General features: G+C 45.1%; 1 protein-coding gene across 1 annotated transcript; it reads left to right on the plus strand.

The window, feature by feature from the left end:
* Positions 1–1,964: 1,964 nt before the first annotated feature.
* Positions 1,965–19,669, plus strand: LOC146772815 (protein S100-A6-like). The gene is made up of 3 exons (XM_085637937.1): positions 1,965–2,397; positions 8,097–8,252; positions 19,386–19,669. Exons 2-3 carry the CDS (start codon positions 8,109–8,111, stop codon positions 19,587–19,589), a joined length of 348 nt encoding a protein of 115 aa, XP_085494063.1. The 5' UTR covers positions 1,965–2,397; positions 8,097–8,108; the 3' UTR covers positions 19,590–19,669.
* The last annotated feature ends 319 nt before the right edge of the window (positions 19,670–19,988 follow it).

A 19,988-nucleotide genomic window follows, 5' to 3' on the forward strand; every position in this document is an offset into this window, starting at 1 on the left:
AGCACAAGTATGACAGGGAGCACAAGTATGGAAGGGAGCACAGGTATGGGAGGGAGCACAGGTATGACAGGGAGCACAGGTGTGGAAGGGAGCACAGGTATGGAAGGGAGAACAGGAATGGCAGGACAATAGGTATGGAAGGGAGAACAGGTATGGAAGGGAGCAAAGCTATGGCAGGAGCACAGGTATAGTAGGGAGCACAGGGATGGCAGGGAGCACAGGTACGGCAGGGAGCATAGGTATGGAAGAGAGCAGAGGTATGGAAGGGAGCACAGGTACGACAGGGAGCACAGGTATGGAGGGTGGCAAAGGTATGGCAGGGAGCACAGGTATGGGAGGGAGCACAGGTACGGCAGCGAGCACAGGTGTGGCAGGGAGCACAGGTATAGAAGGGACAACAGGTATGGCAGGCAGTACAGGTATAGAAGAGAGCACAGGTATGGTAGGAGCACATGTATGGAAGGGAGAAGAGGTATGTAAGGAAGCACAGGTATGGCAGCGAGCACAGGTGTGGCAGGGAGCACAGGTATGGCAGGAGCATAGGGATGGAAGGGAGAACAGGTATGGAAGGGAGCACAGGTACGGCAGGAGCACAGGTATGGAAGGGAGAAGAGGTATGGAAGGGAGCACAGGTATGGCAGCGAGCACAGGAATGGCAGGGAGCACAGGTACGACAGGGAGCACAGGTATGGAAGGGAGCAGAGGTACAGAAGGGAGCACAGGTACAGCAGGGAGCACAGGTACAACAGGTAGCAAAGGTACGACAGGGAGCACAGATATGGAAGGGAGCAGAGGTTCAGAAGGGAGCACAGGTACAGCAGTGAACACAGGTATGGCAGGGAGCAGAGGTATGACAGGAAGCACAGGTATTTAAGGGAGCACAGGTACGACAGCGAGCACAGGTATGGCAGGGAGCACAGGTATGGAAGGGAGAACAGGTGTAGCATGGAGTACAGGTATAGAAGAGAGCACAGGTATGGCAGGAGCACAGGTATGGAAGGGAGAAGAGGTATGGAAGGGAGCACAGGTATGGCAGGGAGCACAGGGACAGCAGGGAGCACAAGTATGGCAGGGAGCACAGGTATGGCAGGGAGCACTGGTACGGCAGGGAGCACAGGTATGGCAGGGAGCACAGGTACAACAGGGGGCACAGGTATGGAAGAGAACAGAGGTATGGAAGGGAGCACAGGTACAGCAGGGAGCACAAGTATGACAGGGAGCACAGGTATGGAAGGGAGCACAGGTATGGGAGGGAGCACAGGTATGACAGGGAGCACAGGTGTGGAAGGGAGCACAGGTATGGAAGGGAGAACAGGAATGGCAGGATAATAGGTATGGAAGGGAGAACAGGTATGGAAGGGAGCACAGCTATGGCAGGAGCACAGGTATAGTAGGGAGCACAGGGATGGCAGGGAGCACAGGTACGGCAGGGAGCATAGGTATGGAAGAGAGCAGAGGTATGGAAGGGAGCACAGGTACGACAGGGAGCACAGCTATGGAGAGTGGCAGAGGTATGGCAGGGAGCACAGGTATGTGAGGGAGCACAGGTACGGCAGCGAGCACAGGTGTGGCAGGGAGCACAGGTATAGAAGGGACAACAGGTATGGCAGGCAGTACAGGTATAGAAGAGAGCACAGGTATGCTAGGAGCACATGTGTGGAAGGGAGAAGAGGTATGTAAGGAAGCACAGGTATGGCAGCGAGTACAGGTGTGGCAGGGAGCACAGGCAGTGCTTAATTTGAGCCGGTGCTTTCCGGTGCTCAGCACCGGCACTTAATTGCTAGCACCGGTGCTACTGATAGGCTGCCACGTGTTTTGTTTCTTTTTACCATTTTTAATTTACTTTTCCAGCAATGCCATGCATCATTGTCGTTTTTTCGTACTGGATTCGATCTCACTTAAAGCAGTGTAGATTGTGCTAAGCTGAGTTTTTCCACCACAGTCTTTCATTTTACTTCTAGCTTGATTCTATTTTAAGAGTGGCAGTGCGTCCTGCACTCTGCTCCCGGGGCAGTCTCGGAGTCTGCAGCTGTGGCTGCTAAGTGCTTAATGTAACATTTTGTACCACCGGGAGCGGCAGGGCATATTTGCAACATTCCTAACTTCCATGACTCAGAGTCAGGAGGTCAAGAAGACCAGTTTTGTTGTAGCACACATGTCCTACAGAGTAAAATGTTTGTGTGCATGGCAGGCTCGCACTGCAGTTAATTTACATTAATACAAATATTGCTCCAGCACCGGAGGGAGCCGACTCACCGTACCGGGAAGCTGGCAGTTGAGGTAACAGCCCGGGGCAGGCCTTGCGCTGGAGGAGTTCAGCACATAAGGCGCACCAGTCTCTCCACGCAGCTGCTCAACATTAGAAGTCGGAGTCGTTAAGGCCACAGCAAGGACAAAGTAAGTGCAGCCTGGAGTGTGAACTCTCTCTTACTCTGATCAGTGGTCGAAGTGGGCGGGGTCGGCAGGGCACGGCGTGCCCCTACTTCTCTCATTTAATACAGTCCATTCCCCTACTTTATTATTTTAGATATGCACGGCCGAAATAGCCCGGCCGTTCGTGGCTGTTCAAGGACGGGCGGGCACAGAGGGAAAAGTGCTGTTGTTTCCTTCTTGTCCAGAGAAGTCGAGGACAGTGTCCACTTCTCCTGCTCCACCGCTAGCAGCCGCCCCCTCTCTTTCTCCTATTCTCTACCTGTTTGTCGTGCTCCAGGTCACTTGTTGAAAACCGTGACTTTTGTTTCCTCTGCTTTCCTTCATTCGTTCCCCTGCTAAATGGATCCAAAAAAAGAGGAAACACTTTTGCTGGAAATGTCTTTTTCAGAAATTTTTCTATGCAGCCTCGGGAGGAGAGAAAACAAGGTTTAACATTTGAACAATAAATACATAACCAAATAAAGCAAGAGAGAGTGTTCGCAAATTGGCCTGATTGATTTCATTCCCCCCCAAACACATTTACGGCAGTTTGCCAATGAATCGCTACTTTTCTTTTCTCATCTTTCTTTAAAAAGTATTTTTCCCCAAGTGGGGAAGAGTGCCATTCATGGAGGTACTGCAGTACATAGTACCTGCTTGATGAGTGGATTGGAAAACGTTTAATGTGATCCTTATCAGTTGTTTTCCCTATTTTAGTTCATAAAATGTGCACGCCGCTCTGTGTCCAGGGATGGGGTCTTTTTAAACCATACTGCCTATGTTTTGTAAGGATATCAGCAATGGACATTAAAACGTGTCCCTTCCAAGCCCTTTAGTCATGTGCTTAATTTTTCAGGCAAAAACGCTCATTGATTTCTGAATAACGAGTGTAAAAGTGTTAAGTTGTATTACCTATGAGTGTTTGCTTTTTCCAGAATGTTGTTACTTTTTTCAGCCAGCGTATTACTCTTGTCAAGTGTATATTTTGAATTGAATCTCATCTAGGTGTTTATAGAGGGGCACAATTTGGTAGTAGTTAAAGGCAGTGCGACTTTCTCTAAGTGGGGCAGTATGGTGTCCAGTGGGGGAGAGGATGTGGCACTTCTTTGGCCAGAGATGCCGAATTTGGTACTGGGGAACCAGGTTCAGCCTTTATGACCAGTCCACCAGACTACTCTCCTGAGAGAGCACATTCCCCTGCTAGATCTTCGAAGGCCCCGCTAGACCTTAAAAGCCCTGGTATCTTAGCATCAGCAGGTGGACCCTAGGGGTGGCAAGTGTGGGTTAATCTTTAAGGCAATCAATACTGAAGTTCACCTCCAGTCTTGTCAGCAGGCATACGAAGAAGCACTCCCTAGAGCGGCAGGGACTCTGTCCCTGAGGTCCCAGGACCCTTGATGCCGGTCCGCCTCACCCAATGGTACCTCCATTTGCTTTGTTTCAGCAGATGTAGCTGCAACTCACCAGGGATCGGCAATGCTGGATTTGCACACACACCACAATAAGTTCACAAACTTGACAGACTCTTTGCTTCATGCACAAGCACTTTTAACATGTGCTGCTTGCTGTGGGGCCACTGGAATTATGCAGCAATGGAGGACAAAATTATGCTGCAGTGTTAACTAAATTATGCAGCAAGAAAAAGGCTGCAGCGTAATGCGGAATATTTCCTGATACTTTATTATTTTGACATTTTTACACATACTAACAGTCTCTGCAAATATTTTGACTCGTTAGTACCAGTTCAACATACAAATGTAGCAGTGATAAAGGTAACCACTCAACCTTTGCAAAGGGCCATTCACTTTGCAGCAACAGAAGCCACATTTTTAGTAACTTTTGATCCGTTTGAGCTGCAAATAGTTATTAGTTAAACGCGTCAGATAATGCAGCAGATGATGTATTATGTAGCAAATATGCCAGAGACATAATTATGTGGAAAACATTTGCAAAAAAGGATATTTTGCCATTCATGTTTGAACTGCTTTTGCGGAAAAGGGGAGCAAAACTGCTGATGAGAGAAACTGCACGGCTGCGAGGCAAATGGCTTGTGATAGCACTTTGAAGCGTATTTGGGACATTCTGTGATTGGATACGTATCCCACTTTCTGAATGTATTTTAATGTCAATTTGAATTAAATAACGTAATGAGCTGTAACTGGTCAGTGAAATGTAAAACAAATACTAAAAATTGGTATGTTTTGCTCCTTCTGGCCACATCTCTGACTCCGCCCACTGCCCCAGTCCTCGGGTTATTTCTGCCCTCTGATTCTCCGCCCACAGTTCCCATACTTTTTTTCCCCCCACTTCGACCACTGACTGATTATAAATATGCTTTCATTATATAGCGCTTGCCGCACCCTGTCTTCCTCCTTGGTTTCAACTGATCCGGGTTTTGCTGATCCATGTCTTCCTCCTTCACCCCCTGTTGATCCCCCGGTCCATGTACCTCGCACATGTTTCTGACAATCCTAAATTGTCTGCTAAATTGTATGAGAAATTACTGCACCGGCCTCAGCCTGTGAGGTATTGCAAAATGGTGTTTGACAGCCGGTCTTGTGCTAGTCAGCTGAGACTGGGTGACTCTTAGACAGCTCAGATGCCTCCGTGTGTAACTTGTTCATGTTGGCCCATCGCATATCCTTCCTGTTGGGCCAGGTCCCGCGTGGACAGAGAGACCATTTCTGGTGCTTTGCAGCAGTTTTAAAATCTTCAAGGAGTTTCTTTTTGCTCAAATGCGTGTACATTCTGATATTTATAAATTTCCCTCGTCAGCATAGCTTGATTTTGTTTGCAAGAAAGTGTCACTCATAGTCGTTGAAATGTGACTCATAATTGCACTTTAATTATTTAAATGTCACACATAGCTATCTGAAACCTTGGCAGCTATGTTTCCGGGTCATGGACGGCAGAACCACTCACAGTAAAGAGAGAGAGATGCAGCCAAGGCTGTGAACGGTTTCTCTGCCTTAGGACGGAAATGAAAAGCAGACAGAAATACTCTGGTCACAAATATTAGAAGCACCATGTGGGGCACAGCCAGACAGTGTTCCGTGTTTTGGGTATGGGCTCATAATAGCAGGTTCGTCTGAAAACGAAGAATGCAGCCTGCAGGGGCCAGCAGCCAGCCTGGCCTGTCCCGGCCTGCACAGCTTTTGTATATGATCTTATGTTTCTGGGGACCCTGCGAGTGCAGGGCTGGGCCTCTAAGGACGAGGCTGCCCGCTCCCTGAGGTCCAGGTGTCCGGTGAAGAGGAGAAATGAGGAGCCTGGAGGAGGCTCCCGATTTGCACCACCTGCAGGAGAAACCTTTGGGGATAGGCGAGGCGCAAGGGGTGCACGTGCACCACATGCAGGATGAGCCACAGACCCCAAATGATCAGGCAAGGGCAGTCCATCTTGTGCAAGGAGAAGCACGTAGGCCAGTCAATGCACAACAGAGGGGTGGGTCCACCATGGTTACTAAAAACAACCTGAAAATGCCCATGGCCAAGCAGGGCCTGCAGTGCCTGCACCATCTGTATGTAACACAACCAGAGGAAGGGACAACAGCAGCTGCGTGACGATGGCTCTGAGGGCCTACCACCCTACAGGACCATATCCCTAAAGACTCGCTAGCTGTTGGAACCATGTTTCTGGCCGCCCCAGACGGTGTGTTGACCTGCAATCAGTTATTGGGGGCATGCTGTGAAGAGCCACGTTGCTGTGGGGCAGTAATGGAGCTGTCCACCGTGTCAAAACGCCAGCATGCTCTGAGCTGCCACCTCTTCAATTGCATGTACCGGGGCCACAGTGTATGCACCTTCTCATTACACTGTGGCTACAACAGCTTTACCAGCTCCCGGGTAAATGAGAGTGCCACCTGCCAAAGGGAGCCCGCCAGCAACGTCCTGCAGAGGCTGGCACTGTTCGCTGAGCAGGAGGTAAGAGCAACCAGCTGCTGAAAGGGCAAATTGGCACATGTAGCACACGTGCAGTGCTTGAGGTTACATGTTGAGAAAATGGACTAAATGTCTCCGTAAGCCAAGAGCAATTTCCATCGGTGGGGGGGGGGGGGGGGGGTCATAGTAAAACATGTTATCTATGAATGAGGTGAAGACAATGACTCACTACACCCTATTTGAAGCACTCACACATTTTGCCCATACATCGGAGATAGCATCAGGCTATTACAACCGAGCAATTTTTAAGATTGTACTGTTCCTGCTGTAGTCTCAGACAACTTAACCCGTTTTTAGGCCTGGCTTGACAGCAGAACTGTCACCAGACATTATGTGATCAGTTAAGAAAAGGGCTTTAAGCGTCACTACCAGGTGAGGGGATTTCGCTCAGCCCATATGTTGGTAGCCGGCGTACATCCACAAAGAATGCTTGCCCTCCAAACAGCTGTGAGCATTGTGTTTCTACATCCAGCTGGTCTTAGATACGTGATAATTTACAGGTTTTTATTTTTTACTCTGGCAGCACCACAGATGGAAGGGAGGCAATCTTTAACTTAAGACTTCAGAGGGCAATTTTGTATTTAAGAGCCCATGGATACACTAGTCCACATGGACTTTTTGTCTGCCTTCAAAGTGCAAAGGGTGCTTGACCTTATGTCATCAACAAAAAAGAGCTTTCAGAGTCCTACTGAGACAGGGGTTTAGGCTCCATCCACATATTGATACCTCTGCAGACCTAAATAAAACAAATAACTTCCAGGTACCAGGTATGGTAACTTGAAGAATCCACTTGACCTAAATGTTATATACATGACCCATAAACTGGTCTCATGATGTCATCCTATGGAAATATTACATTTTTCAAAGCCAACTTTTTCTTCTTTATCACATACGAGAGCACATTCCAATTTGTGAGTTCAGCATTCCTGCTGTACAAAAAAAATATATTTGCATTGATTGAATCCACTACCTCTATGCTCCTTGCATAATAAGAATCTAGGAGGGGCTGAGCCGGTAGATTGGAAGGGGTTAGTTACCCCGATCCAATGGTGGCTGGAAGTGGGTGGACTGAAATAAATTCAGTCAGCCCTCCCTCACTCACAGCACACTGCGTCTCAATCAAAGCAGGAGTCCCTCTATCCCCTTTGCTCGAGGGTGCCTATCACAACCACTTAAGAGGAACCCTGTTATAAAAGCAGTGGCGCACATGCCCACTATCACACCTTCAGCTCTGAGGGGAACACCACCTACCACTGTACACTACCTAGGGTTGCAGAATAGATTATTTCGCAGCCTTGTGCATTATGGAGCTGTGTTGGCAATGTAAGGTAGTGTCAGAGCTCATGTGGCTGCAATTGGATTATACATGGTGGTTGTTTGTCGACATTTTGGACTATGCTTGGACACTAAGGGCAGTGCATGGGTGGTGAATTTGAAGACGTTATAGTGCATATTATGACTATGCAAGCCTAATGCACCTGGACATTTAATGGATATGACCCACTATATATCATGGAATCATGGGGTATTACAGCTGGCTTTCAGAAGTGCCATTTGAAGATGTGGGTAGAGCCAAAAGAGTAAGTGGGTGGAGCCTGTGGAAGATGTGGGTGGGGCTGGAAAAGTGGGTGTGGCCTCCTAAAAAAAATTGAGCACCTGCACTTAATATTTTACAAATTAAGCACTGACCCACTACCGTCTAGTTTTTCCTTCACCCAAACTATTTTGTTGTTTGTCTTTCAGGAGACAGTCGAGATGTCAAAATTTGCCCTGGAAGATGCTCTCTTGTTACTAATTGACATCTTTCAGAAGTACGCAGACACGGACAGTGATAAAACCACCCTGAGCACAAAAGGGGCCGTGAGGATGATCCAGACGGAACTGCCCATCTTCTGTGGGGTGAGTAGCGTAAGGCCCCACTACCCAAACACCAAGAGAGGACAGAAGCACTGGCTGGGTGTACGACCATTTCATTTTGCAAGTCGCAAATTGCGACGTTTTGCGACTTGCAAAATGGAATGTGCAACAGTGTCTCAGACACTGTTTGCGATTTCCTAATGGGGTCACAAATCTCTTGCCTCATCAATATTCATGAGGCAGGTCACAATTAGTGACCCATTAGGAATGGCCAGCACTCACAGGGATGGTGGCATGCTGGGGTCAGCAGGCCACTATGTCTGTGACTGCTTTTTCAATAAAGCAGCATTTTTTTTAAAAAATGCAGCCCATTTTCCTTAAAAGAAAACGGGATGCATTAAAAAAAGAAAACATTTCTGTTTCATTTTTTAAGAGCAGGCAGCGGCACTAGGTTGTTTCAGACATTGACATCGTTTCACCAAATGCTAGATGTGGCAGATGTGACTTCACACATTTGGTGATATGAAACGGGTGGTCTGTTGGTCCACTTTTCCCCTTGACAGCCTCCTATTTGCTGCTGAGTGGATAAGCCAGGGCACCGAGTGGGAAAATAGAAAATAACCAGTCATTAGAAGCAATACCCAGTGCAATGGAGGTGCCATTAGCTGATTTCCATGCTGACCTGCTGTCAAAGGCAAATTAAGGTACAGAGAAAAAGTTCCTCTCTAGTCTACACCGTCTTCTCTTTGTTTTGAGTTCTGACAATGAAATAAAACTCTCTCTTGACAGACCTAAGAATGGTTCATAGTTTACTTTATATCCCTGGTGCTGCCTTTTTGAGCACTTAGACCTTAGGGAGGAAAGAGAAAATCAGGAGCCCCAAAGAAAATGTGAAAGGCAGCCGTGAATACCCTCCCTGGCCTCATAACCGTGATGTCCATGACCTTAGATTGAAGAGCTGTTCATGTAGTACAGTTCTTGCATGTGGATGTCATTGCTTGTATTATGTTTTCTAGTGCTTGTGCAGGATTCAATTGCCAAAGGTGTGGTATTGTTGCATTGTTGGCATATGTGAAGTAGTTACAGGTCTTACTGGCACATGCATCAAGAAAAGCTTTTGCGAGTCCTTAATTGCGAATATTAAGGAATCGCAATTAAGGACTCGCAAAAGCCTATGCATGTAGGAATCGCTATTAAAATAGCGATTCCTTAACATTCATTAATTGCGACTCACAAATTGCGAGTCGCAATTAATGAAAGGCTTCCCATTCATACCTATGGGCCTCCAGGCCCATAGGAATGAATTGGAGATTGCGGGAGCAATTTGCGAGTTCCAGTTGGTACTCGCAAATTGCTCCTGCAATTTCTAGGGTGCAAGGGTGTCAAAATGACACCCTATTGCACCCATGTATTTGAACTCTGCACAAATGTTGCATACACACATGCTCTAAGGGCATGTGTGTGCGCAACATGAAGCTTAGAAAAATGCAAATAAGTGCATTTTTCCAAGATTTAGCAAATTACCATGAAGTCCAGCCTCATGGTAATTTGCTCCCGCTAATAGCGAAATCGCTATTTTTTTTACTTTAATGCATTGCATTTAAGGAATCTCAATTAGGGATTCCTTAAATGCAATTGCTATTTAAGGAATCGCTATTTTGAGATTCATTAAATAGCGATTTTTGCATTTGGGATGATGCATCCCAAATGCAAAAATAGCGGTCACAAAGGGGCAGATTCTGAGAATCTGCCCGTTTGCGACCGGTTTTGTGGTTGATGCATGTGCCTGTTAGTCTACATACAGGGTTAATACGGTGTGCGGCGGAGGGTGACCTGTGTGAGAAGAGTATGTGTAGTACTTGGAAGCAGGAGATATACTTCAGTCATGTCACTGTTGATTTGAAGCTGTCACCAAGTATGCTAGCTTGGCAAGGCGGTGTTGAAGTGGCAGTGTAGAATACTACATAAAAATGAATACAAACTCCCTCAGCACAAATGATGAAAGAGAAGATGTATTATAATACGTGCAGCATGGGGACAGCCAGCCAGCAGCCAAGTGTCCTAAAAACAGAAGTCTCACACACTCTTTTATTGTCTAAAACCACAAAAGGTGGTGCATGGACCTGAGTTGCTACATTGCTACCTAAAGAGTCAACTAACCACATGTTTTTGTTGGTTTGCCCTTTTGTGAAGACTTGCCTGACGTTATTCAGCTCTTAGGTCCCTTGTTTACTTGGGAGCCAGAGAAATGATAATAACTCCAGTTATGTCACCCAAGAAATGAGTTGTGGGCAGGGAGCAATTATTCTGGCCACACATTTTTCACATTTAATTGCCAGGTAAAGGTTCAATTAAGCAGGGCAGCTGTTGGTTTACAGTTGTTTGAATAATATTCATATTACTTATAGAACAGTCACTGATATATAATAAGGACCTAATTAAAGTGATACTTTGGGATTAATCAATGAGTTAAAGCATTATAAGTGGACACATAAGAGGACTGGCATTGAATGACAGCCCTTTATGCTTTGTCAGTGCTTGTATTGTTTTGCCATGGGTTCGAAAAACATTTTTTAAGCTTCCGGGTCCTTGCCAATTTACACAATAAACATTGGCTCAAAGCAAACATACGTTTTTGGCATCAGAAAGCATGCTTTGCCGTAGCAGTCCCTGGAACTGAAAGGAACTCGTTTGTGTGTGGAGGTAGTCCTTGTAAAAGAGCAGAATGAGTCAAGTTAGTCAGTGTCTGCATTGGGCTGACTCATTAGCCCTGCTGTATGCTGTAGTGGGCAGAAGAACAATATGAACGACACAACAACAGACTAATAGTTGAAGAGTGCTGGCTGAACACCTCTATAAGTAAGAATGTTATACATATATAATTTAATGAAATCAAAATGTCTTGGTTAACAACAGACCTAAAAAGAACACTGCTTTTATACCACAAACAGGAGGTGTTGCAGGTGTGTATAGCAGAGCCATAGTTCAGGCCCGCGGCACTTTCATTCCCTAACAGGATAATCACCAGAGGAAATCACTATCGATGCCATTAACTTGCCCTGTTTTCATTTAGCTGGTGTTTAATGTTTGTGATGTGTTTTTGTGTGACATTTGTCACACCTTCACTGTCACAGTATGAGAGACAATTAACAATCATCATTACACTGGCATCAACTATTCCCCTGTGGCCCTGAAAGTTGCTTGTAGCAACCCTATTAGAGACTTATTGAGACTTCAATATCAAGAAACAAGTGGCTCAAGATGCCTAAACTGCAAACCCCTGTATGGTGTTTCCCTTTTGCTTATTAGGGGTAGATTCTCATATTTACATCCGCAGTCCACCCCTGCTCTTTAGGCATCATGGGTGAAAACTTTCAAACTGAGGGAGATTGTTTCTGTCAGTTTGTTTGTAGAACACTTCTGTCTTTAGACTGCCATTCTGAGCACTAATCAGCAAGTCTAGAACAGACAACTTTGCTTTCTCCATTGTAATAGAGAATGTTAAGAAAGAATCAAGTAAGTTGAACCATCTCAAAAAGATCAGAGCCTTTTCTTCATTGCTTTGCCAGATCTATAGAATATCGTCGATATATTGTTTCCACAACTTAATGTGGTTTATAAAAGGATTTGACGTGTGTGTAGGACATATTCTGTTTCAAAGGCATGTACATATAAATTCGCAAAACTTGGAGCTAATGTACTCCCCATTGATGTCTCGTGTACTTGACGGAATAATTCACCATAATATTACAAATAATTATGTTTAAGGGCCATTTGAGCGCAATCCAACATATACTCTTGTGGTGTTAGTAATCCCAGCATAATCCCAGTTCAGAGCTTCTCTGTTACTTCCAATGTCGCTTCCTGTGGGATGCTAGTATAAAAGGATGCAAGATTCAGGCTGGTCACAATGTCTTTTTCACTGTTGAAGGTCAATTCTTTCTATGTGTTCAAGCCATCTTAAGTGCCCATTCAAAAGGAAGGCATACATCCAACCAATGGCCTGTGAAAGAAGTCACAAAATTGAGATAGAGGCTGAAGAACAGAGCAAATGCCTGACACGATGGGGTGTCCGGGTGGGGAGGAAAATAATTTTTATGAACTTTAGGTAGTATGTAAAAATAAGGAACACAAAGTTCTTTTTAGATATGGAATTCAGCCTCCTGTTTAGTGATCCAGTCATTATCAAGACCCTTCCTAACCAAAAATGCAATCTCATCCTGTATTTCGGGGGTGGGTCTTTTGGATGATGCATTTAATTGAGAGTGTCTTTAGCCTTTGTCTTTAGATTACTTTATTTCGCCCACCAGTGCAATAAAAGTACAATCAAAATACCAGTACAAAAAACGACATAATTAAGATCAATTATAAAAAGATCATATTAAAATACATCTGATAGTAGATAAAATCTATACATAAAAATAAATTCATGATTGATTATCTTATAAAAAGATATCATTAAAATGAGTAATGTTAATATTAATATTAATAGCATAAAGCAGGCAGAAAGGGAATATACTTAAGTATTACATACCATAATGGAGAGCAGCAGAGGGCTTTACCAAGAATCACCACATAACACCTAAAAAGTTAGCAACAGAAATGGCCAATTGAGAGTGTCATTTTAAAATCTCAAACATTCACTATTATACATAGGTTTTGATAGAATGACAATTGCCCCGCCCTTGCCAGCAGGTATAATTACAATTGTGTTATCCATAGCTAACTTAGTTAGCGCTCTTCTTTCAACCTTTGTGATGTTATTAAAAATAGCATACCGATCCCTACTCAAAGAATCGATCTCCTGCACTCTCTAATGAGAGCTCATGGATGTGGTCACCCAATTATGGACCTATAGGGTATCACCACCCCTCACTCCCTCACAGAACCTTCCATGATTCTATAGAATAAGCCTTTTTTAGAGAGAGGAAGAGGAAAAAGGAGAAATCAAAGAATGACGTGGCAAAATACAGCGACATCTCAAGGGACCACCGCAGTGAGGGATGCAACACCAGGCACAAGCAAAACCTAATGCCCACACATGGTGTCACCATTAATTGCAGTGAAGAAACTCTTACCAAAGTGCAACACAGTTTTCTCCAAAAGGGCATTGGGCTTGTACCCACACCCAAGGAAAACATCTTCCAACTGAAAATGGAGATAGCAGAATTCCTATGGAACTTCTGATTGAAAGTTTTCTTTGGAAAATAACCTGTGGCTTAACTGTTAGACAAGAATACCGGACTTATACCTGAGTCAACATTCAATACAACTGACTTAGACCTAAGTCAACATTCAATCCGCCCTCCTTTGAAATGCCACCAGAGGTACTGGCCTTTGAAAAGGCAATAAATCGGTAGATTTATTCCTTGAGTCGGGACCAGCATACTATCTTTACTAACATCAATAAGGTGGCAATATGGTTGTTTGAAGTTGTTGTGTGAGCCACAGCAGATATGTTCAGGGCAGTCTTTTGTCTATATATCAAAAATACACATGTCCTGCCAGTTTTACATAGAGTTCCCCCATCTTGTCACCACTGGCTTTCCTGTTGTTATAGGGTTTGCAATTGAGATCTTGAGGGCCTACTAATAACAATGACCCTTCTAAATTAGAGATGTCTTATGAGAATAATGAACATACTAAACAGGTTTTGCTACTCGTATTTTCTTTAGAGGAAAAAATGGTTATCTTTATGTTACTATTTTATATCACTACAGTGTGTGACTACAGAGTATTCTATCTTCACCTAGACCATGACGTTTGTTTCCCCCCTAATATTAGGGTAACCACCACAAATTAGGTATATGCATGTGTAGGCTATACACATGTGTGTTGTCCTGTTTGCAGTGCAGTGTCACTAATTGTATTGTGCAGGTGTATCTGCATGTAAAGTTCCAGTGAGTGCCAATTGTAAGTCCAATAATGTAGTTTTTTTTTCTGATATATTTTATGGACTTTATCCTAAGGTGTCAAGGTAAGACTCACTTTGACACCTATATTCTCTTACTCACTGTCTTAACCTGGGTTATAGAGATAGGGATCCCATTGACCCTGAAGAATGCCCCTGACCAGTACTGGCAATTGCAAGGACAGAAATATGTTGTCTTATGACATATGATGGAAGCATTATACTAGTACACCAACCCCTTGTTGTTTTCAGGCATACCAAAGGTACCCACTAAATAAAGGTAGTATCCTGGGTTTACCTTTAGGAATTTTTTGTATATCTGGAACCCTTATTATCCAGTTCGTTTTTCTAAGAACCCCCTCTTATTTGAGGTGAGTCCACCTTAGTAGTATTTTCTTACCAGGGTGGGATGAGGTTACCTATGATGAACATGCCACAAATAGTGGGTGAGGCCTCCTCTTCCAATATAATTGGTACTCTGGATAGCTGTTCCTTTGGGACTCTAATTGGAATACCCTTGCTATAGACCAGGAATTGGGTCTTACATCTCCAGCCATCGCACTTGTGTTTGCTTGATTATTGATTGTGGAGTGCGTACCTCCATCCCTCCCGTTGTGTTACGAGGTAATTCTACAGTGGATATTTCCATAGATTACAATGGCAATGAAGGGCGTTAGAAAGGTAAGCCCTGCATCGTGTGTCACATTGCAGAAAGTTATTGCCTGGATTTAAATGCATGTGTTAGCATTACAAACTAAACAAAACAGTTATGTATGTGACCTGCACATGATTCAGCATTCAGTGTTTGCACCCAATTCACAAAGCTACATTGAACATACAAGCACAAATGGCTTGATTTACGAATGCAAACTATCTTTTGAAATTAACAATAGGAAATGTGTGCTTGTAAATAGTTTTACTCAAGCATAATAGCTTCTAGAACAGGTTTCAACGAGTGCTCTCAAAACCTGTGTAAATTAGAAAACTTTGTGAATCTGCATCCAATAGACGGAGGAAACCCACAGAAGCATCGGTATGATATTTTATTATAAGGAAAAGAAGCCCTTTGTGCTAAATTTTAAGTGTGTGTTCGATGTAACAGGCATGTCCAGTTATGCTACTTATCATCCCTCATAGATAATGGCACTTTAAAAAAATGCTGAGCAGTATGCATACTGACCCGACATCTGTGTGTATTATTTAACCCTGGGCGTAGTTTGCGTAGTAGCGCTACGCTACGCGAAGTGCACTTTGCACTATGCAAGCTACGTGTAGCTACGCGAGCTGCGTAGTGCGGTAGGGAAAATGCTGTTCGCACTGATTGCACAGTGCCGGATGCTTGTCCACACTGTGCAATCATTGCAAACGGCATCTTGCACAGTGCAAGCAGTCGTTTTCTGCCGCTCGAGTAGATTTGTACTCGAGCTGCAGTTTTCTCAATGCGGACTGGTAGTTTCTCATCGCGAGCATACGGGACCACTCGCAATGAGAAACCTGACCTCCCCGCATTGAGAATCTCGCCGGGAGGTTTATTTTCCACGCTCGCGATCGGCAACTTGATGTTGCTGATCGCGCATGAGGAAAAAGTCTTGCCGGGATGTCATTTTGCTCGCTCGCGGTAGCCAACTTGACGTTGAGGACCGCGAGCAAGCAAAAAATGCCCGATACGCTACGCGTTTTTGCACTTTGCTACATGCAATTCACGTAGCGCGTAGTTGCGCAAACTACGCAAACTACGCTAGCGTAGCGTAGTCCTACGCCCAGGGTTAATTATCATTTGCACACAGTGTGAGGTCAGTGTTAAAACCCTATTTTTATACATTTTTACCACATCATCGGCAGGATAAAATTGCATTAAAGCATGCAAAAACATTACTGACTACCACCTACAAATGCTAGTTGTGAATGTGGATGTAAAAGTGTATTAAAGCCTGCGATAACCGTGTTTTGGAGTATCCTTTCTGCACAACAAAATGCTACCTTGGAAGGGACGCCCTAGTGGAAATGTATTTCTGATAATGGGTTTCACCTTCTGAATTAGCACTGCTCTCTCGATGAGAAGCACTGTGCTTCATTCAATTTCCTGTATAATCAATAGTGTTCTATGGACCTTAGGCCCATTTCATTTGTTGACCTTGAGGATTCATGTTCTATACTCGTTTTTGAGACACTGTATGGTCTGTCAAGCAAGTGCTTTAGCGCGGAGACCTACTTTATAATTTTTGGGCATCTGCCGCTGGTTTAAAGTTAAGCCTGGGCCTTCAATCTCATGCTGAGATGGCCTAAAATCTTTGGTATAAGCTTAGTTTCCGAAGCATAGTGTTTGCAATATTGACGTAGACCAATCACTGGTGAAGGCTGCGATAGAGCGCGATTCCTTGGAGGAGACCCTACCTTACCACACTACATTTAGCCCTACATTTATACCATTAGACCCTCCACAGTGCTCCCATTCCACTGATGATGTGTGTCCACTTAGTAAACACTCACTCTTTAGGAAGTAGCCTGCTTTTCTACTACTCACTGCATTTAGTGAGTTCACGCTTATTGCCCGGCCACCCCCCCTGCAAATTGTCCCGGCCATATTACTTCAACCTCCTCCCAGCCTGTCGCTCAGACCTACTCCCTTATTCTGTTTCAGTTTGTCGTTCTACTGTGACTGCTCCCGCTGCCCTGTCCACTCACTCCCACCACCCCGCCATAGTGCATGTGGCCTCCCATGGTCCTTACCACCGCATTTTCCTCCTACCCTTTTACATTGGTTACTCCATCTCACAGTCCCTGTCATATCATTCTGCTCCTACCCTCAGCGTTTCCTACCGCATGACTCTGCCTGACCACCCACCGGGCACATACTCTTAATCTGGCCACGCTCCCTTCTTCCCCTCAGCCTATCTCTACCATTCACGTGGGTACTACTCGTTCACTCCATTCCTAGCACCTCACCACTTCCTCGTTCTACGTCTACCCATGTCATTTGTCTTACTCCCTCTCACTTCCGCTATCCTCGGCCTCTGCTTCTAGCTCCTCCTGTGCTCCCACAGCTTCCTGTACAGGGGCTGCCACCCCTCACTCCCTCTCAGCCACGGTCTCAGCACCCTTTAATCGTGTCCACAATACCATATCACCCCTCCATGCCATGCATGTATTGCTTTTTCATGCACCCCTTCCCTGACATGCTCTCAGCACCCCTTTCATCTTGTGCAGGAGTACACCTCACGCCCTCCATGGTACACAGTGCCCACATCTTCCAGAGTCAGGGAGCTTACCAGCGGCGGCTCCTCCGTTATGGGGGATGAGCATTGCCTCCCCTGCTGAAAGCCAGCAGAGGCAAACAACAACATTAAATTATGATGAAACATTTGTATTATCATTTTATTTTTTGTCCTGCAGGCTGCGAGCCTGGAGAGGGGGGGCATCCATACTGACGCAGCAGCTGCAGCACCAGGGAGGAGGGGGAGGGCTGGGCACTGCTAACTGCGCATGACGGTTTTGCCGGGCCTCTGGGGCCGGCCAAACCGTCACATGCACTTAACCTTTTTCCACCTGGCTCTGTTGCACAGCCGGGTGGAGAACCAACACAGGCTCCCAGTCCTTGTCTGAGTGCCGAACCAGGGTGCTCAGACCAATCCCAGTGCTGCTCAAATGCTGGGAATAGTATTCCCAGCATGAGAGCAGCTCTGGGATTGGCACCTGGGAGCCTGCGCAGTGTGCAGCAGTTCTTGGACGTGTGGGAAATGAGGATCGGGGACCAAGGCGGCAGCCATCGGAGCAGGTAAGTGCAAATTAAAATATTTATAATTATGTCTTTTTTAGCTTGTATTCCCCCTGCCCCCGCCGCACTACTACGCTTTACAAGCGACCGCTACTGAAGGGTACTTCACCTCCTCCCCGCTATGCATACGACACGCTTCCTCGAAGAGCTGCCCCCGACCCACTCCCTTCAATGCTCCGAGTGCCATTGCCTGATGTCACACATTTGGCAATGGAATGTCACTCATACGCTCACTGAAGCCATGGAACTGTCACACATGAGCAGTCTGAAAACTTGGCAGCTTTGCTCCAGTATAGGGTAAATTCCAATATTCTTTACCTGAAATGCACTTCGTGTCCTGCCGACCTGTAGTGTGTACCAATGTAGGGAGTGTGTCTTCACCCCATCTAGCCTTTTACAAGAAAATGTACTTTATTGACCCTGTAAATACATATGTGGTGCACACCAGGTGAAAAATGCTTTGGCAAGTCCCTCATGCATGTAAAACAGTCTTTTCAAACAGTTTTCCTGGAAAAAGAATTCTCTCTAGACATTGTCATTCTTTGCAAGATTCATAGATATATTTTCGCTTCTAAGTCAGTTTTTTGTTTAGATTTTCTCATTGGTGTGACGCAAACGTTGACTTTTGTAGCGTGCCCCTGCAGTCAGATTTAATCTTAGAATGGGTAAAATAAGTGCCTGAGATGTTCTTGTGTACACTCTTGTAGACCTCTGCAGCCACAGAGTACAGTTCATGCCTCAATTTTTCGAACTTGCACTGTCTGCATTTCATGCATTAGATCAGATAGATTCCGAGTCATATGTATGAACTTTACCCACCTCAACCGCATACTAGCTGGCTCTCATCTTTGCACCGAGCCAGTTCAGCTCTTCAAGATACGGCCCCAGTTAATAAAGCCTGATGTACAGTCAGAAAATGTGATACAGAGTTCTACATCCTAATTTAGCATAAAACAAAGGCCAGAGACTTAAGGTTTCCCCCAAAAATGGAAAAATTGACTAAAGCGCAATATGTTTGGCCCATTCCCTACTTGTTTGCACCAGTGCAAAGTTTATGCAGTGCTTAATTTGAACTGGTGTGCTTGGCACTGGTACTTATTGTCAAAACCTGTACTTAGGACAGTAGGCCACATGGTGGCGGTGTTTGACTAATTTAGAGATAAGCACAGCTACAGTTGTTTATTAATTCAAAATGCATTAAAAATGACTATAACTTGCTGCTCAAGCCTTTCTTATAGGTTTGGGACCTGGAATAGTCTGAACCGTCACACTTGTAGCAGTTTGATGGTTAGTAGTTGTGTTGGTACAATCCTTGGCAGCGCTGGCAGTGGCAATGTGTGGTGCTAGCTGCAGTGGAGTCATGACGAGGGCCCTGGCACTTATTTCATCACTATTCAAGCTTTGAGTTTATGCAATGTGGTTCATCTCTTTTGCTTCATACCCGAGTCTGATTTTCAATGTGCCCCATCTTGCTTTCTCTTCACGGCAGAAAAATGTGACTGAGGAAGAATGCCTTGAGATCATCGATATCATCGACACTCGCAAGAATGGCCTGATCGACTTCTCTGAGTACATCACTTTCCTGACCTACATCGCTAAGAAGTTCCATCAGGACCTGAGCGCAGCGGAAAAGAAGAAGGAGAGCGATGTATGTATGGCGAGTCCTGCACCTGCGACACCAACTGAGAAGTGACCGTGCCTAGGCCATTGCCCCATCTCCTCCACTTGAGAGGGCAGGAACAATTTCTAATAAAAGATATATGCGCAAATATTTCCAAGTTTAAGTGTTCAATTAATTGCACACTTGTTACTTCAAGATCAATATTTTTGACCAACTTAGTCCTCTTTAAAGAAAAAAAAGTAACAGTGTTACGAAATGTGTTTATTTGGGGTGGCATAGCTGCCATTGGTGCAGCTGATGCCCTGGCACCAGGGCCATAGGTGTGAGGGTTTCACCGCAACCAAACTATGGCGTGCTCTACTACTTAAGTGGGATTAGGGGCCATTTTCTTTCCTTGCATTAGGATAAAAGGTACCCATACTACGCCACTGTTTATTTACCTCTCAGAGTTTTGTGTAGCACCTACATATC

Source organism: Triturus cristatus, chromosome 12, assembly GCF_964204655.1.
Source record: "Triturus cristatus chromosome 12, aTriCri1.1, whole genome shotgun sequence".
Classification (NCBI taxonomy): domain Eukaryota; kingdom Metazoa; phylum Chordata; class Amphibia; order Caudata; family Salamandridae; genus Triturus; species Triturus cristatus.